The sequence below is a fragment of the Sceloporus occidentalis genome, unplaced genomic scaffold, assembly GCF_023333645.1.
Source record: "Sceloporus occidentalis isolate IW3139 unplaced genomic scaffold, rSceOcc1.0.p SCAF_17, whole genome shotgun sequence".
NCBI classification, from domain to species: Eukaryota; Metazoa; Chordata; class Lepidosauria; order Squamata; family Phrynosomatidae; genus Sceloporus; species Sceloporus occidentalis.
The window spans coordinates 9,367,983-9,392,254 of NW_028316997.1; the positions used below are offsets into that span (position 1 = coordinate 9,367,983).

General features: G+C 38.2%; 1 protein-coding gene across 1 annotated transcript in view; it reads right to left on the reverse strand.

Moving 5' to 3' along the window:
* Positions 1–24,272, reverse strand: part of LOC149302818 (calcium-dependent secretion activator 2-like) — a 112,173-nt gene that overhangs the window by 9,535 nt on the left and 78,366 nt on the right. Inside the window, exons 21-28 of the mRNA XM_089482176.1 lie at positions 23,510–23,629; positions 19,162–19,317; positions 18,042–18,189; positions 17,797–17,811; positions 14,163–14,237; positions 13,280–13,363; positions 12,407–12,439; positions 1,521–1,628 (exon numbers count right to left, since the gene is read on the reverse strand). Coding sequence (XP_089338302.1) covers positions 1,521–1,628; positions 12,407–12,439; positions 13,280–13,363; positions 14,163–14,237; positions 17,797–17,811; positions 18,042–18,189; positions 19,162–19,317; positions 23,510–23,629 — 739 coding nt within the window. The remainder of the gene's footprint in view (positions 1–1,520; positions 1,629–12,406; positions 12,440–13,279; positions 13,364–14,162; positions 14,238–17,796; positions 17,812–18,041; positions 18,190–19,161; positions 19,318–23,509; positions 23,630–24,272) is intronic.

Sequence of the window (24,272 nt, forward strand, 5' to 3'; positions counted from 1 at the left end):
TCAGATCCGCATCACAGCAGACTAAGGCACTCACGACTGTCATCCCAATCTTCTCAGCCAACCGCTTCCATGCCACTGTCAACGTTTCCACAGCTCCGCTTCTTCTCTTGCCTCTTGTTTTTCTTCTTTCTTCTTTTCTTTCCCTGATTTTTCCTCCCAATATAGGCCAATTATCCACATACTTCCCCAAAAGGGTGGAGCCCCTGTGAACACTTTCTCCCCTGATTGGAGGAACGGGGAGAGGCTGTACTGGTAGTGCACGTCGTGGCTCAGCCCTTTTGCGGAAGTACTCTGAGACCAGAATATCGCAGACGGATTTGCGGAGAGAGGGGTGCAGAAGCGCTTCTTTCTCTGCAAATCCGTCTGGACTCTTGAAGTACTTCAGAAAAAGGTGCATAGCAACGAGACAGCCTCCCCGTTCCTTCAATCAGGCAAAAGGGTGTGTCCTTTTGCAGAAAAACAGGCTACTATGTGAGTTAATACCAGAGAAAACAAAGAAGCCGTGGAAAAGGAGACAGTAACGCAAAAGCTGTAGGCAGAGTAGGCAGGGGACATTGACAAAGTAAGAGTGTAAGAGGGAGACAGAGAAAGAGTAACAAAAGTGGTTTTGATTTTTCCCCCCAATAGGATCATCTGACTTTAACATGCGAACACAAAAGGGTCTTCTTTCTAGCCAATTCTGTCATGTGGTAGGGAGTAGGAAACTCACCCATAATGGAGTCTCTGTCTATGTAAATACTCCTGCTGCAGGGGAGGGAGCTCATGCACCAAGTGGACCCCTATCTGGGTTCACACATCACCCAGAACAAGTATTGCATTACAGAAATTACACTGCGCCAAGTAGGCAGCAAAACTGGGCCCTGTGGATAATGTCCCTCTTGCTCAGTTGTTAATTCACCCCTGCTTTACTGTATTGCTTAGTTCTGGGCAAACTCAACTTTCAGGAGCTGCTTAATGCGGACATTCTACCGTCAGCAAGACTAAAACAGTAAGGTGTAGCAGTGATTCGAAGTATGAAAGAGGAGTGATTTCTCACACACACACACACACACACACACACACACACACACATACACCGGCTTCCTCGAATAGGAGTTAAGAAAATTCAAGAATCTGACAAACACCTGTATTAGTCTCTAAAAATAGATTCCATCTAGTGAAAGATCACAGCATCCACTGGGTCATGCTAAAAGATCAAGTAGCGACACATCTGTTCAGTTCATTATGATTATCTCTAGATTAGTTAAAATTGAGTTATGCAGCATTATATTAATGTGTGGGTATGTACCCAATAATTGTATTTAAATTAGAGTATACTTAATGTAATATTGCCAATATAGTAATAGTTAAATAGTCCTGTTACCCATGGCAACACCACACTACAAGCAGGATTTTCTTTCTTCGAATATTCCTGTACACGTGAAAGGATAGAGAATAGGCAATTATGCACAAATACGACAGTACTGCAGTATTGATATTTAAATCAAATTTTACCATGCTGGAAATGGGTAGCTACTTACATCAAACAGCTTTTCTGTGTACATTTCCTCATTGACCTTTTCCCGTAAAATATCCTGATTTTGGCGTACAAATGCTATGTACGTGTCAGCAAGGTCTAGTCCTGGTTTCTGTAGGTAAAAAATAAAAAGGTTCAGTAAAAGCTCAACTGAACATTTAATGTGTCTGTACACATCCAAAGCTGGATAATACAAATGAAACTGCAATAAAAGCAAAACACGTTGAACCTAAACAAAAGTAGTAAGTGGAATCTGTGCACATCGTTACATAATACAGAGTGCCCTTGGCTATTAATGCTACAATTTACTTTGTACGGGAAACATAATACAAATAGGTACATGTAAATACTACACATTACTTGGGGCAAAAAAATAATCTGCCTTTTAACTACCCTGGTTTATTAAAATTGTGCATGATATAGAAAGCAAAGAGGAGCTTTGTTAAGACCTTAATTCTTTTATTTTTAAGCAAGGAAAAAAATGAATGTCAAACAAATATTACTGTAATGACATTAACAGCCTATTAAAGTACCGCTACCGGCAACTCTTCTTAGAAGCAGAAACCTTTGAATCCTGTGAGGTTTAAGGAAAGGTATAGGATTTGTCCTGAACGGGAAATACCTGTATCTTCAAACAAGCAAGAAGAATGGCTGCCGATAGCTTAAACCCACATGACCGTATGCACATACTGTAATAACACCTCCAAATCCAATAAATAAAAGCCTTGATGATCTTTAAGCGGACAAAATAGATTACAGATCAGCTATCAATTACCACAAGAAAGACAAACCCCACAAACAGTGAACTATTTGGAGCAGGAATAGAACCTTCTGACGTGTGTGTCTCAAGGAGATAATTCACCTTTCATGTCTACAACTTGCAATGCAAAAAAATAGAAGACCCGGATTATATAAAGGTCAAAAGGGTGCACTTGTAAATATTGTAATTTGTTTAGAGTGTTCAGATATTGTTTAGTTATGTGATTAATTTAGGATTTGGCAGATAAAGCCTTGTTGCCCTGGCGCTTAAAGTGTGCCACTTCCCTACTCAGTTAAAGGCAGCTGGCCAATCACAAACTAATATATGACAGTGGCATAACAGTATTTTGATGTATGTATACAGATATAACTGGTTTGAAGTCAACTGAATGCCTTTATAAAATACACTCTAATGTGACAAGTCTTTTTTCCAGCCTGGACTGGACGCACTTGGTAGGCCTCCAACGTTCAAATATAAAAGCAAAGATCCTGTTATTTAAGTGTTTCTACAATGTCTACATTTTTTGGAATTCCTGAAATGATGATAATGCCACTCTTCTCAATTCATGCCTCAGAATAAAACATGAATGAGAATAACACGCTTGAGGGTCTCACCTAGGATATCATAACTTTCCTCAACCTATCTACGATAAAACATTGGCCATTTGCACCTAGTCTTTGAAAACGAATTGTAACAAGAGAGTGAAATTTGGTATATTGCATGTTTATTAATTTTTTTATATAGTTTAATAATAAAACAAAGACTAGACCATAATTATCAGATGGCTTGACTTAACAGATGAACCTTAAATTGAAAAACTAAATCAATATAGCAGATTCAATCACTATGCCAACTGGTTTCATGTATTGGTCATATATGACACATCATAATTTAATGCTATTTAACTTATAAACACATTTAGGTTTCAAAATACAGAGCATTCCAATATATTAATATAGATGCATATACCAACCTAAAACTTGGATGTATTCCACATTAAAATGATCTGCCTTCCCAAAAGTAAACATATGGTAAGATGATAGCATGCAAACATATTTACACAAAGACTGAAAGACAGGAATCATTAAAATCCACCGGTAACGTTATAGCAAATGCAACAGCTGGTGAGATTTATCAATTAGAATTATAGTTCTCTGAACATTTTTGATTAGGTCAATTAGATGTTAATCTTCTTTGCTTTATGCATGTTCTCTACAAATGTGTTTTGGTTAAATGAGCTAAAATGTAAGTAATAAAGTTTGCTAGAAGAATGACAAATATCAGACAATTTCACCTTTATTGCGGCGCTTATCAATATATCAAATATCTCAACTTCAAGGAGGTTCATTACCAAAAGATGACAGTTCTTTTTCATTAAAAGCATCTCCCACCATTCCAAAGTTATACATACATTAAATAAGCTTATGTAAAAGTGTGCACATATTCTATAGGTATACTACGGGAGCAGCCACATTAATATCCTGTTATCAGGGTTATGCATCATCATGCCTTCCCATTAAGTTAACTCTTATATAAGCTTTTGATTGTAGTTGATTACTTCGGTCAGCAAAGGTAGGGGTTGGAAGAGAACTATGGAGAAACTTTTATGACAGGAAAGCAATTGGCGACGTAAGTTTCACTTTTTGACGCAAACGTCAACTTCAAAAGTAAGAGCCCTTGAGCTTAAACTAAATTTCGCCAAATTTGTTTTTATAGAAACTGAATAAAGTACAAGGATGAGATAGTAAATGAAGTATGCATAGTTTCCTTTTTAAATTATTCGATACTATCCTTTTAGAAACTCAGGAATGAGAGATCTCAGTGGAGTGGTATGGGGTTGCCAACAGGCTCAGAAGAGGGTAAGCTACCATAAAAGAGTAGGGCAAACAATGTTTATAGTGGCTTTAGATATAATTCTGAAAATATTGAAAGTATCTCTCAGTCAAAAAATGCTCAGTTTAAATTGTTGGTGAAGCGGATAACCTTATACCCAAATGGGAATGAAGGAAGGTATAATACATACACACACACACACACTGTGTATGGCTAGCCTGACCCCTGCTGAAGTAGCACTGCCTGCCGCTTCCTTGTCTCATATATGAAGACCACGGGGACCACTAGCCGTTTAAAAGGGGTCTGTGGCCCTGACGGGAGACCAGGGGCTGAAGCACACTGGACAGTGAAGAACGGTAGTTTAGCACATGTTTTGTTTTAGTTATGGACTACATTGATCTTTCAATGAAAAGAAAAAAAAAATATCCTGTGCTCTGATATCTATTTAAGACCGAAAAGATCAGATTAATGGGTTAAAACTGTCTGGCACATCCATAACCTAGAAAAAACCCTTTTAGTAGATTCTATTACGGCAAATATTTAAGACATTTGTTTTTTCTTTTTTATCTGAGCAGACAGATTTGCTAACAAACTATGGCACTGAGCCAACCTGCTACGCTTATCCATAATATGTTGCTAAATCACTTCAAAGCTTAGCCGTTTTTATTTTTAAGCGTTAATAGATAGATTAACTTCGCCTAACCTGTCCGTGGGTTCAAGTGCTCATTAGTCTGCAGCCAAATACTTGAATTCTCCCTGTAAAACACTAGGTCCTCTTCCAGTTTAACTGATGTTCTATTTGTTTCATAAAAAAAAGTATTAGCAGATAAAACAGATTGACTCATTCACATACCATTTCAGGGCACTGAAGCATGAAAGCTTAAGCACATTAGGAAATCAAACATAGCCAGGATCTATTATGTCACTGGTTACACAAGTAGCTGGATACAGAAGAACAATCTTTAATAAGGGTGTAGACCAAAGTTAATCACTAGTTAACCTGGCATCAAGGGCACGCAGTTTGAAAGAAGCAGACAACAAATTCCTAGTTAATTATATGCTGTTAATGCTCTTACTTCCTGCTGTTGCACCTAATCCCACAGGTGCATGTTCCCTGGGTTAGAAATCAATACTAGGAAGGGCAACAGACGCAGAAGAGCCAGTCCAACCTTATATCACAGCCAACAGGAGACGAGAAAGAAAAAGTCCAATGCATATCTGCACGTATGGCTAAAAATACGTAAAACTCAAATATAGAATAAGTCAAATTGTGAAAATACACACCCTTTGCGAAAGGAGGCCCTAAACAAGTGTTAGCAGATACCTTTCCACATGATTACAGCACTAGATATATTATGGGTCCTGCGGTTATTACCATTGAGATTTATGAACTTGCAAAGTAAAAAAAACAAAAAGATTTATTTATGATCTAAGCACTGTGACACAAAATCTTTATTTAAAGCTTAAAACATACATTCTATTGTAACCTCCATGATCCATCCACCGTTATTACAACACGCCACCCTATAGAGGTTACCAACACACCCCTTACAACAAAATTCTGATTTAACCAACAGTTCCACCTCCCTCTGGGAACTCTCTTCAACTCGTTTTCCGCGTATCCATACCACGAGCCGTAAACTGCACTAGCACGTGGGCATCGGCACAACGGCTCCCTCTTTCACTTTGGGAAACTGGGGAAAAGGCCCACAAAACTTCACAATAACCTCATTTTCCATACCTCGGATGAGCAACCACGAAAACTTCAGCCAAATAGCACGAATAAATCATCCATAAAACACAACCAGAACCTCACTTCCCTGCCAAGAAGAACACCAATAAAAGCACAACCGGAACCACAGTTCCCCGCAGTTAACCTGTAACCTTAAAGTCTAGGGCGGATGGGAGGGTTTGTCAAACTGAAAAGGAAGGCCTCAATCCCTAGCCCTACTTATAAAGAACCTACACGCCACACCCCCTTTTTAACCCTAAGCTGTCTATATTCTACCCCATAGGTCAAGCATGCCCCTACAATAATCAAGTCGGGTCATGCGGCCCCTCCTATTTTGTGTGTCCGGGGCACACTTTATCTTGCATCAGTCAACTATAGATACGCCGCATGTAGAAATCTCAATCAATTATTCAAAGGCTTGAAACTAATCAAAATGATTAGAGAGGAAGAAAGAGCATTAAATCCCCATAAACGAACTAATTGGAGTATGTAAAAGACAGATACACAGATCCAGTGTTTATATTTTGGCCCGCCACGGAGCATTTTGATGCAATGTGCTACATTTTGAGTTTGCAAAAACATTGTTTTCATGATTTTTTGACTTGAAATGTTAGCACGTCTCCTCTAAACTGCTTAAATTGTGTTTTAATTAAGAGGTCTCAAGATTATATATCTGAATTTCTTGGTGGATTGCCCCAGCTGTAGTTTTTTGTAAGTGTAACACGCACCACTTACTTTGAGGAGCTTTGAAAACCTACACCGCTAATTGTTAAATGTACTGAATGGCACAATGCTTTAATATGGTTTAAATGCAGGTTACTTGAGGCCTTCAAAGTTACCCTTAAGGCATGACCAAACAATGGGGTCTATTCACTAAAAGGAGAGTGGACAGGAACGTTTACATGAGAGCTGTGGTTTCAACTCCTTGACTGTACAGTATATTTTGACGGTCTGACCACAAGGAGCTTCTCCTGCAGGATGAGCTTATCTGGACATATATAATAAATGGTTAACACACCATAATTTAAGGTCTCCTCATCCATTGAACAGTGTTCAACCTTCATATGGGATAGTGAAGGGAGGCAGGAACTGTCCTCCAAAACTCTCTTGCAAACGCTCACTTATCTTCAGTGGATAAACATCAACATCACTTTCCTCCTGAATGTCTGTTACAATTAGCACACACATGGGTTGCGGTGGTGTAAAGGTGATGGGAAATCTCTCTGCTTAAAATTAGGGGGGTAGCAGAGGCATTATTAAACACTCACCGACAACCACCAGGAAAGCAAGAAAACCTGCTTTCCCAACAGTTTTGTGGCAATGCCTTTGCTACCTTAATTTCAAGTGGAGGAGTTTTCAACCACCTTTACTCAACCACAACTTATGTTGGGTGTGCTTCACGTACTGCTCCAAGCCTCAAGCAGTAGATCAGTATCCAACTTCATCCTCATAAGGCCCATTAAGGACGAAACAGCTGTGTCCTTCTGCAGCACGGTTTCAGGTGTTTAAATTCTGTCTAGTACATTGTACACAAGGGGTCCAGGTATAAAGTGGATATAGAGGGAAAAGCTGATCATTGTTGGCATTGTTTACTTATACCTACCTATAATCCCTTGCAGAAGTGGTGGCACCACAAGTATTCTGTTGGAAAAGCAGGTTTTCTGGCTTGCCTTTTGGGTGTGAATGAGTGTTTCATAATGCCTTTGTTACCCCTTGTTACATTCAGAATGCTAACGTTGGCAGAAACTTTTGTGTAGGCGTCTTCTGCACCCCAGGCAGACACCACACTTACTTATACACATTTAGGACATTTGCTGGATGTCATCCATGAAAACCGTACTAAATAAGAAAAAGTACAAAGACGGCAAAAGTATGCAGTTTAAGTCACAATATCAGGTGGTAAAGACAGGAATGCCAAAAGACAGTCAACAGTGCTGTAACAGTACTGGACAATCATGTTGTATAGAGCACATTAGCAACATATAAAAGGATTATGAAACGAAGAAAAGAATACATAATTGTGGAACCAATACTCAAGTGGGTTTTACTTAGGTGAAAGATGTATTTCACTTTCTCCCTGTTACATGAAAACCATTAACGAGCTGGAAACCTAAAACTTAAATTTACTATGCAGAGTCTCAACAACCATCCTTTACCTATCTCTTCATAAGATACCGTGAACAGATGCTTCTACCATCCTACATAATTATACATACATATATTGCTAAATTAGGCCATAGGATATACATATGATTTAGTCGAGTAGTGCTTGTCCATCTCTATTGTGAATTACAATTTGCTTGTAATTAAAAGATCACTGAGGGACAGAGGACGTTGGCTTATTATGTGTTTAATTGTGAAATAGACTGCAATTTGGTCAATTCAATTAACACATTCAAGAAATGTTTGGATGTTTTGTCTAGATTTTCACAAATAAAAGTAGATATGTCGATCCAGGGTACATCCTTGGCCTCAACAAGGAATTGTTTTCCAAGGAATTTGACAATGACATTACTGTCTAAATGCATTTTGGCCTTCTTCTGGGTCAACTAATATGGGTTTGATGAAACCTACCATTGCACAAATAAGCATATAACCCAGAGCCAATATTTGTATTGTTTTTTTTTATTTTATTTTTTTATTACTGCTCTATAGGCAATGCAATTTAATTTACAATTTGCAAACAATTAAGTTTTTTTACATGAGGTTTATGTAAACATATGACTAGCCCCCAATGTATACGCATACAATCTTTGATGATTCGGGGAACAATTTTCAGACTGTTTACAGCAAACAGGAAAATATTTGGGTTGGTGGTGTGCGCATATTGCTAGGCAACATCCTTTTTCCTCCCAACTGGAAAAGTGCACTGAGAATAACAAGGTTACAACACTACCCACAGGGGAACTTGAAGAGGGTGATTTTTTTTTTTTTTTTTTTATACTACCCAAGGGAAACCTTTGCGAGCAAGAACAAAATGATCACTGCTTAAGGACCACAATTGAACACTTCCGTAAGGGTATTCTACACTTAGTTTCTATAAAATGCATTGCATAAAAACCAAGATCTCAGTACTTTCAATGAAAAACATTGTTGCATAAATAATTAAATTATCCATACTCAACAGCAACGCATTTTGATGCTAAATTCTAATAATTTCACTCAAGCCTGATGTTGCCTGAACATGCATAGTACAGGGTACCAATTATATGATACTTTGAACCTTTTCTCCAAAAGTAACATGTGTTATACATCATTTATAATGTGTAATAAGAGGCGGCAGCCACAGCTTCCTCTTCTCAATCGTTATTTATGCAGTTTTAATGATTATTCTGATGTTTAGTGTACGATGCCCCATTCACTTTTTTTCTTTTAACCCCTTAAGGACAATGGGCGGTCCCTAAACCCATTGCATTTTGAGCCGGTATAAGTACGGGCTTTGTCATTAAGGTGTTAAAACCTGTTTGAATATTGACACAAATGTATAACATATCATGAGGACCAAAGCTTGTGTAGTGTCAGGTAATCCTTTGAGATGCCAAGAAAACACCAATGCCAGAGAGCTACTATAAAGAAGACATATGCTCAATTAGGCAGGAAATTGCTCAGTGAGACACAAAGGAAAGGTGTCTTCTAAACCACGCTGGTACTAAATACAAAAATGTTATACAATCAAATCCATTTATTCATGCTACAACACTATTTTGCAAATATTGTTGTGTATTTGTACCAGAACAAATTAGACACATTTTATATTTACTTATGTTTTAATGATATCTAGTGATTCACAAGTCTAGAGAACATATGTACAGTTTAACAGTTTTACAGTTTAACAGAAAATTGTGCCTCCCACTATATATATAGAGGTTATTTTGAGGAAAGCAGATAAACAAGGTACGGCACATTTCCCCAAATCCAGCGAGTTATTCACATTTTGACAGTGAGGGTGGTGCAGCATAAATCCCATCAATATATATTGAGCCTGTTGGTGGTGCAGCATACCTCCCATCAATAAATATATACGGAGCCTGACAGTGGTATACCAGAACTTCCATCACCACAACCGTATAACTCCTATCATCATATAGTGATCCAGACACCGACAGTTGTACAGCATAACTCCCAATATCACATTAGTATATCATCACATTTTAATCTTATGTCCTGGGACATTGGTTTTTACACCAAGGAGCTGTACTGTTTCCAATAATCACACATTATTGAGGGCCAGTTTAAGTATATAAAAAGGACCAGCTAAAAGAAACTATGAAAGGTTGGCGCATCAGAATGCGCGGTTAAGAACATGAACATTAATTCATCATAGATCAACAAATTACATTTTTATGGTGTTAAAGTTACAATAAAAAAACAAACTACCAAAGTACAATTAAGTGAAAATTGCACATTTATATTCATGGCTGCATTCTCCTTCTCATTATCTCTCCCCTATATGTTTCTCTTTATTGTAATATTCTTAATCCCCCCCCCCCCTTTTTCTCATGATCTACCTCTCAGCACCACTTCTCTCCTTCACTCCCTGCCACCCGGGGGCCATGTACCCACCTCGGCGCTGCCCTGTTTCCAAGAGTAATGCCCATATTCACATACAATGATAACAATATAAAGTGCCAAACTTTTATGTAACATGACTTACTATTTTTGCACAAAGCTGAAGTTTAAATGCATAGTAAATCCTCACAAAAATGGTTATACTATATTGTAACGGCATATAGCAGGGGCGTCCAACATGCGGCCTTGCAGCCAGGGCAACCGATCTTACGCGGTCCGCACCTCGAGCCCTGCTACTTACTTGTGGGAGGGTCTTTTGTACTGCACAGGGGAGGCGGAACCCAGCAGAGTTCACGTGACATCACTTGACTCTGCTCCAGTCCTGCTTCCTCTGTGCAGTACCAGAGAACGCAGAGGGAGGCAGCGCCCCCTGTGACCGGCATCGAGGAGTTGCAGTGCAGGAAAGGTGGTGGGGAGGGTGTTTGAACGAGCATGCGTGATTGAGGGAATGAATCTGTGAACGAATGAGTATATGAATGAATGAGTGTGTGTGTGATAGCATGGATGTGTAAGTGCTGGAACCTGGGCATGATGGGACTGTGATTGCTGTTAGCAATCACACTCCTATCATGCCAAGTCAGCCAGTACATGCTAAAACCTAGCTAGCTGTCCCCCTTGTGTATTGATGCTGCCAGCAATATGGGGTCTGCACATCACTTACAGCCACCCTGTACCAGCATGTACTGGCTGACTTGGCATGATAGGAGTGTGATTGCTAACAGCAATCACAGCAAGCACAGTCCCATCATGCATAGGTTCCAGCATTTACTGTTTGGATGTGTAAGTGCTGGAGCCTAGACATGATGGGACTGTGATTGCTGTTAGCAATCACACTCCTATCATGCCAAGTTAGCCAGTACATGCTGAAACCTAGCTAGCTTTCCCCCTTGTGTATTGATGCTGCCAGCAATATGGGGTCTGCACATCACTTACAGCCACCCTGTACCAGCATGTACTGGCTGACTTGGCATGATAGGAGTGTGATTGCTAACAGCAATCACAGCAAGCACAGTCCCATCATGCCTAGGTACCAACATTTACTGGTTGCCTGGGTATGATAGGAGTGTGATTGCTGTTAGCAATCACACTCCTATCATGCCAAGTCATATTGCTATTTTTTTTTGTCCAATTGTGGTGTGTTACCTACTCTTATTAAAAATTAAGTGAACCGTGAATGTTTTGGTCCAGAATTTTCATTTTGGTGCATCCCTAGAATAAATAGAACTATTTCATTTTTAATTATCCTGAATCCTGAATTTGTAGTCACAAAAAACTTTCTAGACCCAGAAATCAGTGAGAGGAAAAGGTTTTGTGTCATTTACTTTATTTTAATCTGCATATTTTATTAAAGGCCATATTTTCTCTCAGTAAAAAATGAGTACGGCCCGCGCACGTATACAATTCTGATAAAGTGGCCCACTGCAGAAAAAACTTGCACACCCCTGGCACATAGGAATGTTAAAAGAAAAATGCAAGGGTCCATTTATATCATTTAGCTGGTCTATTATAGGCTGGGAGATTTATTAGAGGAGAAAGCAAGTGGAAAAAACCCAAAGATTAGTTGGAGGACTAAACACATATCCTTGTAAGAAATATTTTAAAAATTGATAAAATACACTAAAGAGAATAAATCTATGTAATTGAAAATTAGTACTGTAGATACAATTTAACTCACCACTAAAACAATTGTGGTGCTGCTGGTAGAAAAATTCAATGCAACCTTTGTATATGTCTGTCTAGCAAACAAGGGTAACATCCAGGTTTATAGCGTGCTCATGTGAAGAAAAGCTAAAGATCTCCATCCTTCACTATAATTTATCCATTCAGTTATCCTTGACATTACGCACTGGAATTTCTTAGAATCTACGTAAACCTATATAAATTAAGGTTTAATTTATGTAAGTTACCCACTAACTTTACAGAAACACGAAACAGAATAAATTCCAGGCACACATTTCAGATTACAGAGAGAGAGAGAAAGGATAAATATACTTACAGGCACTTCCACATACTTTGAAGCAGCTTTCACCTGGAAAAAAACCAAAATGCATAGTGAACAATTAAGTGCTTAGTGGTTGATGTATTATTTTCTCTGATGTGCAATTTGTTAATTACACATTTGGGTAATAAAATAAAATTATCAGATGAAGAAGATAATTTAATTATCCACACCACAGAATACACGTTTAGGAATCAACTTCAAAACGTCATTAGAATTAGTATCTTATGTTCAAAGGATACTGACTTAAAACTGTTAAATGGGGAAAGTTCCATGGGAAAATATATTTTCACCTTTAGCATAAAACAGTCACACGTATACAGTAACGTAGGTTAACACCATCAAAATCCTGGTTTTATCTTATCTGTCATTTTTGTCTGCCATGTGATATTTTGGATGACTGCACAATCCACCACATTTCATTGTGACGGTCAGTGAAAAAAAGGGATAACTTAAGGAAAAAATGCCACCAATGCAGTTTATATTTGCTTTAATAAAAACAGATGTATTTGCATCAAGTAATGAGAGGGAATGCACGAACCAAGATGCTCCCTCAGTCATCCCACACATGTGCCATTTATCTTTTAAAAACTTGGAAAGCTAGAAGCACCTAGAATAAGCTAGAAGCACTTCTTGCATTGCCGAGGTTTCCATGGCTGGCTGTGTCGGTGTACAGTTTGGAAAGTAGAGCGCAAAATCTGTGCATGCCAGGTGCTGCATTAAGATATAGCGCATGCACTTTTTCCAAGACCAGTTGTTCCTCTTCGAAAGACAGTAGACTAGATTTATAACACACAAATAGCTAAATGTGAAACATAACTTCAATGACAACATTCCTGCTGACCGGCCTACATCTAGCGACATACTTACAGTGAAAGTAAGTATAGAGGAGAAGAAAGTGCCTTCGTCATATCGTGCCAGCTTAGATAACACACCGTCCAGCACTGAAACAAACTTTGAAAAAAGACAGTGACTGATGAAAAAGTAGGTTCCTATTATTATACCTATCCAATCAAGTTTACACAAAGAAAATGGATGCACGTAAGTAAATGCTCATAAGCTTTCATTTTTCAGCAGTAGTATCATAGTAATTTAATAGACATTTACGTTCAATAACAGACATGTGATACATATGGGTATGTATATACAGTATGTATGTATATATAGCTCACACACACCCTCTTTAAGGTATGAAAGTAATATGAGAGACTTCTTACTGTACATATCCCTCATACCATAAATACATAGTTCTTGAAATTTTATAAAAAATACTATGCTAGAAACCAAATGGTGAGTGACTTGTACCTTATTTCATGAACATGGATATAGATATATATATCTATATATATATATATATATATATTTATTGCTGTTAAATGCCTTAAAAAAATTAAAATAAAAAAAATAAATAAAAAAAGCTAATTGATATACTATTACACGCTTGACAAGTATTGAGATAGTACTTAGCCAGATCGTAGATTTAAGACTATAGGCTGAGCCTAAGAAACCAAATGTACCAAGCCCCATAGTACCAAACGTGCATGTGATTATTGCTCAGTTATGTTGCTGCTGTATTAATATACTGAATTATATGTTAAGATCATGAAGACTACCTTGTAATAGTTTAGCACTATAGCTACTAAACATGATTCCTTTCGTTATGTGAAAGGCTTTTGTGTGATTTATAACATTGTGCTGTACAATGTCATTAAACACCGAATGTAAAACAAAGGAAATGATTCTACATCTTTACCTTGGAAACCAGGAGTGATATTATTTCTGTAACAGTCTCCTCAATTAAATCATCTATTTTAGAATGGTACTGTTGCTGCATTTTGAAAAGAAAATAATGGAATATTAGTCTTACCAGTAAACACAATTGGAATAAACAGAAAAAGGGTATTATTAAATCTACTATCTATAGATGGAATATTTTTTTTTGAACATAAGAACAAAACCTTGAAAATGATCTATCCAATCAACACTTCGTCCCATTATGTGCTGAAGATTTTCCCATGCGCGATGCTGAGTCAAGCAGCTAATGGCTTTATTATTTAGTTGAATTGATTTCTCATTCTCATTGAAAAGAGAAGGAATGTGAAGGATACTTTTTGTGTCTCCTACAATTAAGGTAGGCATGCTTTTCTTTTTTTTTCTTTTTATTTTAGTTAAGCGCTAGCCTAGCTGAACAAGGAAAAAGACTGTAAAAAATATATATATTAATGCAATATTGTGTGCCTGATCATTGACATTCAAGTCTTTGTCTAAAAAATGTTTTTATAAAAAAAAACCAAAAAACAAAAAAAACAAACTGATTTTTATTCCAATCTGAAAAAAATATTCCAAAAAGGAGCTCCAAACTAAGCATAATTTTTTATCAATACCATTGAAGCAAAGCACAATGGAAATTAGAGAAACAAACCTCAAATAATGGTATTTAAAAGGATAGATTTTCAAACGTGTCATAAAATAAAAATATATGATAAACAATAAGACAGAACAATACACTAATGTTCATGCATCATTATACAGAGCAAACCATAGATTGAACCTATTTCTCAGCTCTTCCAATAAAGTGAAGCTTTCAGCACAGTGATAGTGTATACTAAACTAACTTTTAATGAAACAATTCACACCAAAAAGACAAGTAAACACTGATCAGCCATTACATTATGACCTCCTGCCTAATACTGTGTAGGTCCTCCTTGCTGCCGAAACAGCCCGACCAGTCGAGGCATGGACTTCAACAGACCTCTAAAGGTGTGCCGAGGTATCTGGCACCAATATGTTGGCAGCAGACTCTTTAAGTCCTGTAAGTTGCAAGGTGGGGCCTCCATGGATGCATCCTGGTGCCATGTGTTCTCCAGGAAAGCGATGGACACACAACCGGCCATCCACATGATGTAAAAGAAAACGTGATTCATCAGACCACACCCATTGTAGACGCTTTCGGCAGTGGACAGGGGTAAGCATGGGCACTCTAAATGGTCTGCCACTACGCAGCCCCATATACAAAAAAACCCGCAATGCACTGTGTGTTGACACCTATTAGAACCAGCATTAACTTTTTCAGCAATTAGAGCTACAGTAGCTTGTCTGTTGGATTTGCCCACACGGGCCAGTCTCCTCCCCCTCCCACATGCATCAATGAGCCTTGGTCACCCACGACCCCATCGCTGGTTCACTGCTTTTCCTTCCTTGGACCACTTTTGATTGGTACCGACCACTGCAGATGGGGAATACCCCACAAGAGCTGCAGTTTTGGAGATGCTCTGACCCAGTCCCCTAGCCATCACAATTTGGCCCTTGTCAAAGTTGCTCAGATCCTTACGCTTTCCCATTTTTTCTGCTTCTAACACAGTGATGGCGAACGCGTGGCACGCGGAGCCGTCTCTGTGGGCACGCCGTGACTACAGTCATACACTGTAGTCACGGCGTCGGCTCCCGCGCAGGGCCGGCCTTTGGGGTGTGCGACGTGTGCGACTGCACAGGGCGCCACACTCCAGGGGGTTCCGCTGCGGGGTCCGACGCCGCCGCTCATCAGGGGGGTGCCAACTTGCGGCACCCGGCACCCCTCCAGAGACGGACAGTAATGTCCGCCGCTGGAGGAGCAGGCTCGCAAGGGAGCGGTATCGAAGGTCTTTAACAGATCTCCGGCTCCCTTGAGTGATTTTAAGCCGGGTTGAACCCGTCTTAAAATCACTCAAGGGAGCCGGAGGTCTGTTAAAGACCTCCGATACCGCTCCCTTGTGATCCGCGCGGCAACAGCTGCTGTGCGCCGGGGTTTGTTGTCAGATCCCGGCGCACAGCACTGAAGCCGCGCCCACCGCTGTCCGTGCCCTCTGACCCGGAAGAAGACAGAGAAGACAGAAGAACTGAAGAAGAGGAGCGAAGAGGAGGAAAAGAAGCTGAAAGAAGAAAGGAAAGGTAGGAAAGCATTAAGTGAGAGTGGATTGGTATGTGTGTGGATTAGTATACATGTGTGGATGGGTATATGTGTGGATTAGTAGATATGCGTGGTTTGGTGTATATGTGTGGATTAGTAGATATGCGTGGTTTGGTGTATATGTGTGGATTAGTAGATATGCGTGGTTTGGTGTATATGTGTGGTTTGGTGTACATGTGTGGGAGAGGGTAGATAGTTAGGAGGGGGTAGATAGGGAGAAGGGAGTGAGACAGGGGAAAGGGGGTAGATAGGGGAGAAGGGAGGGAGAAGGGAGGGAGAAGGGGTAGATAGGGCAGAAGGGAGTGAGAAGGGGTAGATAGGGCAATCATACTCCTATCATGCCAAGTCTGTGAGTACATCCTGGAATCTGGATATGCCTGGGCATGATAAGACGGACGCCTCCCGCTCCCACCGCAGATATTGGAAAGAGCTAATACTTAATTCTCTGTTGTTATTATTTAAGCTCAATAGTTTGCATCTCTTGTTTCCCACAGTCCTCTGAAATGTCCCCTGGGTCCCACTGCCTTTCCTAAAATAATCTCTTTCTATTAATATGTTATATTGATGCATACTGTTGTGTATAGTCATTTTGTACCGAAAAAACGTCCTCTCCATGTTTAATATGCAGTGTTGGCACTTTGAGGTCTGCAACTTGTTTTGATGCACAAAAATGGGCACTCAGGCCCAAAAACGTTCGCCATCACTGTTCTAACACATCAACTGAGGACAAAATGTTCACTTGCTGCCTAATATATCGCACCTACTGCCATGATAAGATTATCAGTGTTATTTACTTTACCTATCAGGGCTCATAATATTATTGCTGATCGGTGTACGCCTACTGAAATGTTTTCATGTAGTCATATATAGCAACAACCCTAGTTAGGTTTCCTTCACATAGGACAGGGACAACTAATCTTTGCTGACAAAGTCATCTTACACAAAAATATGGTTTCATCTCCATTTGTTCCAATAAACTTCTTTTTTCTGTAGACGTGGATGATCCCATTAAAAGTAATGTTTTAAATTAGGCTTCCACTGTACTGAGCAGTTAAAATAAAATAACTATTAACTAAAAAAAAAAATGTAAGCTGTGGCTGTTTCAATAGTAAAATGAATAAAGTTCCATCTGCAAATTGAATTACCTGAATTTACTTAATTTTTTTATTTAACGTGGACAATAATTATACAGACACAGCTATCCCTATACTTTCTTTCATATTAATAATACATTAACGTTTCCACTTTAAAGACCAACACATTTACCATTAGTCAGGCTCAGAAATGATGAAGGCTATTTACTATCAAGTGACATGAAGCGGATTTGTGCAGTAGCCTGTCGGAAGCACTTACAAATCCTTGTAAAGCGAATGTACTTTAGAACGAAATTAAATGCACAATAATGTGCATCAGATAGTCTGACATAAGTTCAAACACTTACCCACTGCATAGAAAACTGGATGGTGCAATGGAATGGCCCAGACACAAAACATGGGAAAACGTGAAAAAAAAAGAAAAACAAGAACATGGTAATGGTATATTAACCACTAAGCAAAGGATGAGCTAACAATATTTATGACAGCACATATCACATCGTACTTATGATCACGCAAAATGAAGATGTATATTTTTGAGCAAATACAATCTCTCCATTAACATTTGTAAAATTCTTAATTAGGCACTCACCTCTTGGCCCCCATCTAGAACACAGAGCTTACTGCATTGGTTTTTTGCATCCACCAGTACATTAAACATTGTACATACAGATGAAGGGATGCGAAAGTCTGTAGATTTATTTGCCCTCTGCAACTTAAGCTCAAATGCCATTCGGGTCCTACAAAAAGTAAATAAAGAATTGTAGTTTGTATGTAGGATGTATGTGGGGGGGTCAAATGGGGTTTTATTCCCTAAAGAGAACTGGTAGGTAGTTTGCAGGACAGCTGTCGTTTCAACTTCTTGATCTCACAATACATTAAAAAGGCTAATTGCCAATATGCTTTCTTTTGGGCTGGACCAATATAACACATAGTTAAGTCAGTGAGATTTATTCAATAGTGATGAATAGCAAAGCAAGGTAGTTGTAACTACAACTCTCCACAGGGTATCTGCAATAACGAAAGGAAAACAAACACGCAAACCAGCATACGAATCACATGTCAGTGTAAGTGTATGGTCTTCCAAAACGTTCAAATGATGAATATTATTTTCTTTTAAATTATGTGAAATAAAATGTTTCAATCCTCTTTAAGGATCAATCAACATTATAACATTTGGGCATGCTGACTCTCCCATAATTCAGAGCCATGCATTTTGGCCTCGGTTAGCAGAGGGGAGAACAAGCTGTTGATTGACAGCCTGATCTCCCGTGCACCGGCAGCAATTCCGCCATGCTGATGCTTAAGCGCCAGGACTTAGTACTACAACATCCAGTGTCATCTGCTGCAATTCTGGAAGGTATGTCCTCCATTGCATTTTACTATAGTGGGCGATATAAGGGATTGTACGTGTAAGCCCTAGGATTAGGGCACTAATTTATAAAGAGCTTTTAAATATCTTGGAAGCATGATGAGGTCATATTGCAGGTTCCTAAGACAGAACAAGCAGCATAGATGAGGATATTTACATTAAACATTAAAATACAAAGAATCACACTTAAGTTTCAGTTTTCCATTTAATACTTAAGCGTAAAACTGTATTCTCTCCTAAAACTTTATTAAAAGAAATCACAGTGTTAGACATAAATTTATAGTGAAAAATTGTGTTCTTGCAAACACATTAGAAGATCTTATGGGGGAAAAAAAATAACCTTTTCACACAGGCTTCTATCATATCACTGGCCATAAGTTTAAGCCTCTGCTCCAAGTGGTTGGCAAATTCAGGTTCTGGCCAGTGAAGGTCATGAATAAAATCTTGCAATGCATCCAGTTTCCAAAACAAGTCTTCTGAGGTCAAAGACCCATTTCTAGGAGGAAAACAGAGATTCTAATTAAAAAGGACAAAGCATCACTTTTATGAGACATAAATAACCAGCTTTGCAGGATTCACATTTCACATGTAAATTGTAATATAACAATTCATGTGAAACAACAGAGTTTTACATACAAAAGGGTGCAATCAAGAAAATGCCATTTTTGTAAAGTTGTGACCCCATACAATGTCATTTTACCAAAGGAAAAATTACATTTTTAGAATATCACTTTTAAATAAGATGCATATAACTTGTCTAAAATAACTAAAATCAAGTTGTCGCGCACTAAGGCAGGTGCATGGCTATCAGGTGCCCGGTAACCGGAGGGAGTAGGGTAGCAGCAGCACTGCAGCAAAGACGGTTCTGTGGGAGCTGAATGGATAATTGGAGGGCCAGTGTGGATAAGTATGTAAACATATGGTGTTAGAGTGTATATATAGTGTTACAATGAGGACTACAGTACTATGCAAAAGTTTCAAAAGCAAAGGGTGTTCACATCAAAATATTGATTCAGATTTTTTTTTCTGTTCAGTTTGCATTTTGTTAAAGGAGAGTCCTGCTCAAACGAGCTTACAGTCTACGGTGTTAAAACATCAGGGGTGAGGCTATCGTTATTGCAGAGTGTATATAAGTGTGTGGGTATTTAAGTATGTGCTTGTGTTTTAAACTACAAGCAGCACTGGCCATAGAACTTTGCCCCAGAAGATGTTCTTGTCATAAATATAAGAGGTAATCAAGTAGTTCTAAAGTAAGTGATGTACCAACTACCTGGCCTTATGTCACCTAAAGCTACACTCCAAAATTATAAAATGTATCCAAATCATGTTCTCCAACTGTTTGTATAATCTAAATTTACAATATCCCACATAGTATCCCACATAGTAAAGAGCTTACCCCACATAGTAAAGAGCTTACCTGGAAAATGTGAAAGCTTGAAGCCCAAATCCAAGACTTGAGAAGAGAAACTATTCTACTAAATTATTCTGTTTTACAGAAATGGAACCAAAATGCATAGATTTTGTCCAGTAACACAAATACAATGTCAAATGTCAAATACAAAAATAACCAATCATTTAGCCTCTCTAATGATATAGTTTGATGGTAGAACATCTGTTTCAACATTTCAAAGTGCCACTTAGTTGTTTTGGTGCGTTTTGTAGCACCGCGCTTACTTAACCAAAGACATATTTAGATAAGAATAAGCAATTGAACTTGCTCTTTCCAGAAATAAGTCTATCGGTATCACAGGTTGTAATTTTTGGTAATTTTAAGGGAAAACCAGAATGAAAGGGTAGTAGATTCCTGGAACAGACTGCCAGTAAGAGGGACTATAATGGGGCAGAAGAGATGGAGCAGTTGTTTTTTTCTGCCTAACACAGAAACATAAAAGTAATGTCTAATTAGTCTAATGACCAAGACCTTATTCACTCCTTGGTCTGGTCTTTCACTGCATTACATTTATTTACATAGCACCAGCAGATTTTGTAGAGCTGTTATACTGGGATATAATGAAAATAAACAAGACATCTTAAATATCATTAACAGATATAAAACATACTGGTGCAGAAGGAGAACAGAGAAGCTCTTGAGAGCTAACAATCTATTTGGTGGTTGAGGGGGAAGGGAGACATTAGAAGAGAACTACTTGTGTGTGTATAAGTTGATTGTAATAAGGACAATATGGAGAATTTATCTTGCGGGTTGACGTGGCAGATGGCAAGCTGGTCGAGTGCATTAGGAGAGGGAATTCCAGAGAAATGGTACAGCATGTGTGAAATCCAGAATATGGAAGTGGGAAGAGGTGGTTAAAGGAGAGCTGTAAGTCATAAGAAGAACGAAGAGGGAAGGTTGGAGTGTATAGGGGGATGCAGAACTGTTGATGGCTCTATAGGTCAGGAGTTAGAATTTTATTCTCAAGTGTGTAGGGAGCCAATGGAGTAATTGGTGCAATCGGTCAGCAGGATGAATGGGTCAGCTAGTAGGGAGTGGCAATAATAAAGATGGGAAATCAGTAGTGAGTGGATTGTTATCTTGGAGAAGTTGGGCTTCAGGTAATGGGACACCATCCATGATTCAATTCCAGAGTTGTTGAGGCTGTCTTTCTGCTTTATGCCTTTCCCGTGCACATTTAAATTCTCCCACTATATTAGCCACTGTCACTTCTGTTTTTTATTTTTATTTTTTTTAACTACCCTTTAGGTTAAACTTCCTTACAATACATCTAAACCCGATCCTCTAGTTTTACTTTGTGTCCCCTTATTCTAATATTTCCTCTTCTGTGAAATAAACTCACTACATATTGAGATCTCTTAGCCTCTGCTGATAATTTCCCATTTTAATAGCCATCACCTAAACATCTGTGGAGCACCTGAGTGGTTTCCTTTCTTTTAATGTTACTCACAAGGTTAATACAATGTTCAGCTGTCCTTGACTGCATCTAAAAATGCCCAGACCATGACAAAAAAAGTCTACATATCTTCCAATTTCAGAAAAATCAGCCTCTCAAACCTAATAGCTTTGTTTCAGCGTGGTGCAATGCAACTTCTTCTCTATATTAAACCACATTGACTGATGATCACTGGACCCAAAACATTTTCCTACGAAAGCCAAAATCAGGTCTCCGTTAGTAAAAACAAAATCTAGCACAGCCTCCTACTTTGTTGGATCTTCTATTGGATGCCTAAGAAATTCCTGTAAATAATTTAGGATCTCTTTACGCCTGGCTGACATAGCTGTTTGTTTTTTTCCAGTATGCAACATCTATTTATATATATGTATGAAATGTCTGGCAAATAAGTATTATTCTTTAGTTATCAATACTATAAATACACCATTCTGGTTGTTCAGTATACTCTGTATGAGTGCATGCATGTACTAGCTAGTTTACTTAATTTAAATGCCCTTTTAAATAAATGAGTTGTTACACTGAAAAATATATTAAAAAAACCTTTTAGGTATATCAAGTGTTGCCTTCTCGACTTGAATATTACAGATCTCGGGGGGGGGTGATTGACTGATACTTATCAACCTCACAATGTTTGAAATATCACTTTGGAAAATGCATAATTGTTGGAAAGATGCATCTGTACTTAATTGAAAAATCTCTCTCTTATGATGTTCTCTTTAGTATGAATATTGTTTGAGTTTCCTGCCTGCATTTCCAACAAAATTGCAAGAAGCTGATGGTCTAGCCAGGTTCTCCCTTGAGTTCTGTACCCTGGAGGCCAATCAAACAACTCAACACCACACTCCAAAATATCTCCCAAACAATCTAATGCCTCAAATGTGCCATTATAACATATCCAGCAAAACAACTTAAAATACGGTAATGAATATGATGAAAATGAACTTGATTTGAGACAGCTTTGTGGATTTGTTCTTTTGTGCTGGATCATATTAAAATCAGACTTTTCATTTTTGCAATATTTTAATTCTACTAACATAATCCATGCTGCAACACACCTAAGACATTTCTTGAAAAACTGGGAAATGTGTTCCATTTTCAGCAATGTTTACAACCATGAATTATAGTGAATCGTTTTTGTCTTAAAGAGCCAGCTTGTTGCTTTACTGTTAATGTAAATATTGAAATCATCCAATATAAAAACAGTTTTTGACTTATTTGGATTGTTCAACTTTCCCTTAAAATTTAACAAGAGTGCTACATATTACTTTTTGAAAATATAAAAGCATAAAGACGCATCCATAATGCTATATGAAATTAATCCATATTATACCCATGCACAGATACCTGCTTATGCAGGGATCAGGTTGGTTGTTTTTCTTCCCCACAAACAGAAGCTATACATCAGACACTCAAGTGTGTTTAATGCTTCCCTTTTTCCCTTGTGTAAGCACAAGGTATCTTCTTCAATATTTGTAAAAAGTACATTTAGTTGTACATGCCCAGAAGAGGATTAGGAACTATTTTAGACCCAAAGAGAATAAAGGCAACTGCACTTAGTGTATATATATATATATATATATATATATAAATTATCATTCCTATATTATAAACCAGGAAACCATCTGTATTATCGGCTGTACCAACCCAGTACCAAAAAAACATCAACACACATTACATACACAACATCCACAAGATGCACTTCACTCACGTGTACGCCAAAGCCACAAACAAAGCCATGCAGGAGAAGCATGCATTTAAAGAACACTCAGCGATACACACGTGGATTCGTATAAAGATGTCATCCAGGATGGTGCTGAAAAGCTAGGTATTTGTGGAAGATTAAGAGCCAAACTTGGGACTTTTGGAAGAGGTACACTAGGAAGACTGTTGGTAATACTTCTGTGAAAATAGAAGTTAGGAACAGCAGAAATGATTTATCCTACAGAATCAAGATAGAATGTGAATTAGCAGCTTTAGGTCTTGCAAATCATTCAACTACATATTAGTTTAAAACCAGTCATACATTAAATAAGGTCATCATTAGTGCTACTAAACGCCAAGATCTATATTCTACGAATGTGCATCTATATTTTATTAATGGTGAATCAGATCAGCTGCTCTCCAAATGTTTCATTTGTTTTCTAAACGTAGAAGAAACATGGTTCATTCAAAATGGACATTATGAACTATATACTTAACAATATTCTAATTATACAAATGCCCTAATTGTATATACATCAACATAACATTATTATTTACGATTTGTGCATTTACACCAGTACATCAATATAAAAACCGTTTGTAAGTCTACAAAGTTTTATGCACTAAGACGGCCTTGCAAACTATCACCTCATTACCTTTTTTTTTTTTTTTTTTTTTTTTACATACAGCACTGCTTAACTGGTGGTCTTTGGGCTTTTCTTTTTCTATAGCAAAGCCCACCCTATAAGCTGTATCAGGTTAACAACAGTTTGTTGTCCCCGACATGCCTAAACAAGAACACATATTAGAGTACCTTACGAATACTTTAATATGCATTCTT